We start from the raw sequence: 6,000 nt of genomic DNA, 5'->3' as shown, positions 1-6,000 counted from the left end.
CGTGTGCCTCTTCCTGCTCCATTTTGGATGTATTCCTTGTTTTTTGCAGATTTTTTTTTTAGTAATACTTTTGTTTGAAATTATCTTGATGTAGATTCTTTTTGAAGTCAAATCAAGTCAAATTACAGCATTCGGTACCATCTTTTTTAAATTTTTTTTTAAGAGTTTATACTTAAAAAAACAACACACACTCTTCTGTCATCTCTTTCCACGCAGCGTTTGTTTTATTGTACAACCATGAGTGTGTGTGTGCATTAGAATGTACAATGTGTGTGTGTGTGTCGCTGTACATCAGCGTCATGTGACCTGTCATGTGACCTTGCTTGTTTTATGCTAATGACTTGACTAAAATGAGTTGTTTACTGTTTAAATGTTGAATAATACATAAAAACCCTGAACTGACACTGACACTATGTGGACAAAAGTATTGGAAGCTGGAAGTAAACAATAGGAAGTGAAAGAACGGCGTGGTTTTAGAGAAACTTCAACTATGAGTTTCAGCAGCATCAGCAACCTTCTGTCCAGTGGGGGTCTTTCTTCCGTCTTGCTCGGCCTTCCTTGGCAGCAGGGGGCTGCTGCCTGCTTTCCTCCCACCCTGGGGGCTGCAGGAGCCAGGAGCTTGACTCTTACGCTGCAGTAAAGGACTCCTGGAGCCTTTAAGCTTTGCAGGCGGCGCCGTGAGCGAGTCCAGAAGCTTCAGCGACCTCAGGGTCAGCAGCCCGCAGAAGTAGTTGCACTGGTGCTGCGACACAAAATGCTCAAACACTCGAGGCTTGCCCTCCATGGCCAGACCTTGATGTCTGTAAAACCACAAAACCAATGTTGATAAGTCTGAAAGACAAAGAAGTGTTATTGATCGTGAACTAACCCTGTGGATCTGACTGCCATTCCAATGTTGGTGAGCTTTGCGTCGACACCTACAAACAAAAGCACAATAGAATGAGCGTATTTTCAACAGCTGTTGTACTTATTAGTGAAAATATACAGTATATGTGTGGCCCCCCGCACAATAATACAGTGTTTCCTTAATGTTCCTGAACTTCACCTAAATCTGCAAAGAAAGTGTCACTAGATGGCAGTGTTGGCAGACGTGAGGACAAGGTGAGTCAGGACGTTGCCACACAGCCGACAGTAAAAATGTACACATGTAACTTTATTTATTTGTTGTTGTTCTTTAAGTGTATTTCGACTATGCAAACAGTTACGACATACACATATTTCACATATTACAACATTTCCTAAAAGTAGTAGGAAGAAGGTGATCTTATTTAATTCCACCCCTTTTCTACTTCATAGCAATTACAAACACATTTCTGCTCACTTTTTGATTTACGTGTGGTTTCTGTTCCTACTGCCTGTGTGGATTATACACACACACATGTATATGTATATATATGTGTATATATATATGTATGTATGTATGTATGTATGTATATATATATATATATATATATATATATATATATATATATATATATATATACATGTATATATATATATGTATACATGTGTGTATATATATATATATATATATTCATATACATATATATGTATATATATATATACATGTATATATATGTATATATATATATATATATATATATGTATACATGTGTGTGTATATATATATATATTCATATACATATATATATATATATATATACATGTATATATATATATACATGTATATATATATACATGTATATATATATACATATATACTGTACATGTATATATGTATATATATATATATATATATATATATATATACATGTACAGTATATATATATATATATATATATATATATATATATATATATATATATATATATATATATATATATATATATATATATATATATATATACACACACACTACCGTTCAAAAGTTTGGAGTCACATTGAAATGTCCTTATTTTTTAAGGAAAAGCATTGTACTTTTCAATGAAGATAACTTTAAACTAGTCTTAACTTTAAAGAAATACACTCTACACATTGCTAATGTAGTAAATGACTATTCTAGCTGCAAATGTCTGGTTTTCGGTGCAACATCTACATAGGTGTATAGAGGCCCATTCCCAGCAACTATCACTCCAGTGTTCTAATGTGTTTGCTCATTGGCTCAGAAGGCTAATTGATGATTAGAAAACCCTTGTGCAATCATGTTCACACATCTGAAAACAGTTTAGCTCGTTATAGAAGCTACAAAACTGACCTTCCTTTGAGCAGATTGAGTTTCTGGAGCATCACATTTGTGGGGTCAATTAAACGCTCAAAATGGCCAGAAAAAGAGAACTTTCATCTGAAACTCGACAGTCTATTCTTGTTCTTAGAAACGAAGGCTATTCCACAAAATTGTTTGGGTGACCCCAAACTTTTGAACGGTAGTATATATATATATATATATATATATATATATATATATATATATATATATATATATATATATATATATATATATATATATATATATATATATATATATGTATACACATGTATATATATATATATACACATGTATATATTATTGAACAATATGTTCCTATTAATTTATTATAGTATAAACATGCATCAAATTAAATTCAAGCTTGATTGAAAAAAGTATAAAAAATGTTTAAATTGTTTCAATTTATTCTGGGGGAGCCCTGGCTAAAATTGTTATTTTGCATTAAAAATACAATGTTTTTCCATGAATTAGTTTTAGTACAAAACATGCAGAAAACAAATTTGAGTTTCATGAAAGAAAGTGAAAAGTACATAAGTAAAAAAAAAATGTAGTTGTAAGGGGCAGGCTCCAAATAAAATTCTGCTGAGGGCCCCAATTAAATTTAAGTTTGATTAAACAAAAAGTATACAAATTGTTTCACATAAAATAAAATGTGTGGAAGAATTAGGCAGGGGTCCTTTCAAAAAAATTCTACTTAAGGTCCCAATTTAGCCTGGGGCAGCCCTGGTTAAAATTGTTATTTTACACTAAAACAAAAGTGATTATTGAACATTATTTTCCAATGAATTCATTTCAGTACAAAATATGTATCAAATTAAATTGTAATTTGTTGAAAAAGTATAAGAAATTGTTTCACATAAATAAAAACCTTGTTTCTGTCTCTACATCACAGCACTAACAACGTCCGCCGAAATTTGACAACTGCCTGATTTTAAGTGAGTTGGGCGAAATTGGCCTTAAGAAGGCTTTACTGAGAGCAGGAGTCAAATAGAGCAAGGAAATGTAAACATTTTTGAATGAATTGCGATTCTTATGTGCAAAGATTCTTAATTGATTAAAAAACAATCAAAAAAAGTATTGACTTTGAATCAAGAGTCGTTTTCAATCGAGAATCTTTACTGAATTGAATCGTTACCCCCAAGAATTAAATTAATTTGTTTTGGAGACCAAAGGAGTCTTAATTTACCAAAACATTTTTTTTAAATCCGTGAAAATCTTTGTCATTATTCCACATCTGTATTTGGGAGTAAAAGGTCCTAGTTTTACCTTCTAGCCGGGTGATGAGCAGATTGCCGTTGGTCCATTGAAAGAGCCAATGCTGCAGAGCACAACACTTAAGCTCCACTTCGGACGCAGTTCTCCTCTCCATCCTCCCTGTATCGTCCAGGAAGACATATTTCTGATACGCTCCTGTCAGGTCAGCTTCCGCCGTGGCGTAGGGGATCGTGTTGGCTGGCCGGTACATCAAGTGGACCGGGATTACCCTAGTTTGACAGAGATTAGCACAGAGTCATTGAAACAATTCATAAAATTGTTTTCCACCAAGCAGTACAATACGCTTTTTTTGTGTTATGAAGGGGTCTAAAGTATTTGATATGTACAGTGCCATTTTTTAATAGGTTTTCGGATCGGGTATTGGTCGCAGTGATGTGGTATGGTATGATACGCCTGCTTAGTAACATGCTGTTTATTGATTGGTCAATAGATAAGAAATCCTATGGGCCATTGTGATGGGTACTACTCACATTTGAACCAATACGGTACCAATTACCAGTACATGGAATTGATACCAGTGCCAATTTTTGGTACTTTTGTGTGTGTATTCATTTGTTAATAAGTATTACTTTGTTAAATAATACAATAATTTTTAATCTAACATTTAACACAGGGCTGATAATAATAACTGTGCTATTCAGTTGTTAACTATTATTTTCTTACAGTTCTGAGTCTCATTTGCAAGTATGCATTGAATTCAAATTTTCCAAGGTGTGTTGCCGTAGCCAGGAAGTAATCTTTGTCATTAAGTTGAATGTGCAAATCTTGTCTTTTGTTGAGACCTACCGTATTTTTCGGACTATAAGTCGCAGTTTTTTCATAGTTTGGCCGGGGATGCGACTTATACTCAGGAGCGACTTATGTGTGAAATTATTAACCCATTACGGTAAAATATCAAATAATATTATTTAGCTCATTCACGTAAGAGACTAGACGTATAACATTTCATCAGATTTAGCGATTAGGAGTGACAGATTGTTTGGTAAACGTATAGCATGTTCTATATGTTATAGTTATTTGAATGACTCTTACCATAATATGTTACGTTAACATACCAGGCACGTTCTCAGTTGGTTATTTATGCGTCATATAACATACACTTATTCAGCCTGTTGTTCACTATTCTTTATTTATTTTAAATTGCCTTTCAAATGTCTATTCTTGGTGTTGGGTTTTATCAAATAAAATTCCTCAAATAAGTGTGACTTTTATATGTTTTTATCCTTCTTTATTATGCATTTTCGGCCGGTGCGACTTATACTCCGGAGCGACTTATAGTCTAAAAAATACGGTACAATGTTTAATACTGTAAATAGTGTACTTATCACACACTAGCTGTTTGATTGAAACAAGTATCTAAGGCCCTGTCTACATTAAGCCGGATAACCCCTTAAACGAATAATTATTTAGCCTAAGCCACGTGTCAGCCACACTAACCCAGCGTTTAAGGTAACCCTCCTTGGATAATTTTTTACACGGGTAAGTGCGGCGTGTATTTCTTGAATCTCCGGCTCTTAGCTTTGTATTGACACATTGATCGTTTACAAACTGAGTTCGGAGAGGAAGTGAAGTCAGAAAGACCGCGCTCCACACAGGAAGTGACGCCAGACAGAACGCGCCACAGCCAGGTGGTTTCGTAACTCGGAGGTAACCACTAGAGAAAGATGGAGGCAAGTCATCCAGACATGCCCGTGTTTCTCCTTCTTCTACATGTACAGACGCTTGTGGAAATCACACATGAATACCTTAAGAGAAGGAAACGTGCGATTGCAGCTATTTCAGATACAACACATCTCAGACGGCAACATAGCAATGTGGAGCAACGGTTTTGCATAAGGCCTGGAAGAACGGCAGCCTGGTGGGATATGTTTGTCAACAAGTGTGTTGTGCCAGAGGAATGGCAAGAGAATTTTCGAATGTCCAGGTCAGCTGTGATTCTACTTACCGAAAAACTTTGTCCATTTGTCCGAGGAGAGACAACGAGAATGCGGGCCGACGACGGAAGACTACGGAAAACAGCGAATGCATTTGGACTGGCAAAGCAAACTGTATCAGTTATTGATATCAGAGATTGATTATTGTAAAATGTTCTTTATCACATTACTTTCACACGTCCATTAAAGATTTGATTAATTTATGATGGCTCAGGTGTGATTCACTAAAATAGGGCCCCACAGCACACTGGATTCCAGTTACCGGTAATTGAAATACCACAATACTGGATATTGTTCAGATAAGTTAAATTTAATTAAAGAACTTACACACAAAGCAACACTGGAGGTGACATGACGTGTGCATTTTCCACGCATGCGTACTAGGTCGCGTTGCGCCGGCGGAAGGATGGGGGTAGGGCGTCTTAAACGACGGCATTGTGTGTACGTGGACAGGGATAAGGTTAGGTGGGATATAGCCTGTATAACCTTAGCCGGCTTAGTGTAGAAGGGGCCTTAGTTGAAGTTTTGATTACCGGATTTAGAGGTGTTGAAGTCGTCATGTAA

General features: G+C 35.4%; 1 protein-coding gene across 1 annotated transcript in view; it reads right to left on the bottom strand.

Annotated features, from left to right (window-relative positions):
* Nucleotides 1-191: 191 nt before the first annotated feature.
* LOC133632472 (alpha-protein kinase 3-like) overlaps nucleotides 192-6,000 on the bottom strand; it is a 30,909-nt gene continuing 25,100 nt past the window's right edge. Inside the window, exons 12-14 of the mRNA XM_062024901.1 lie at nucleotides 3,494-3,711; nucleotides 869-917; nucleotides 192-800 (exon numbers count right to left, since the gene is read on the bottom strand). Coding sequence (XP_061880885.1) covers nucleotides 485-800; nucleotides 869-917; nucleotides 3,494-3,711 — 583 coding nt within the window. The 3' untranslated portion in view covers nucleotides 192-484. The remainder of the gene's footprint in view (nucleotides 801-868; nucleotides 918-3,493; nucleotides 3,712-6,000) is intronic.

The sequence above is a fragment of the Entelurus aequoreus genome, linkage group LG02 (genome assembly GCF_033978785.1).
Source record: "Entelurus aequoreus isolate RoL-2023_Sb linkage group LG02, RoL_Eaeq_v1.1, whole genome shotgun sequence".
NCBI classification, from domain to species: domain Eukaryota; kingdom Metazoa; phylum Chordata; class Actinopteri; order Syngnathiformes; family Syngnathidae; genus Entelurus; species Entelurus aequoreus.
This window is presented reverse-complemented; position numbering and strand designations above follow the sequence as displayed.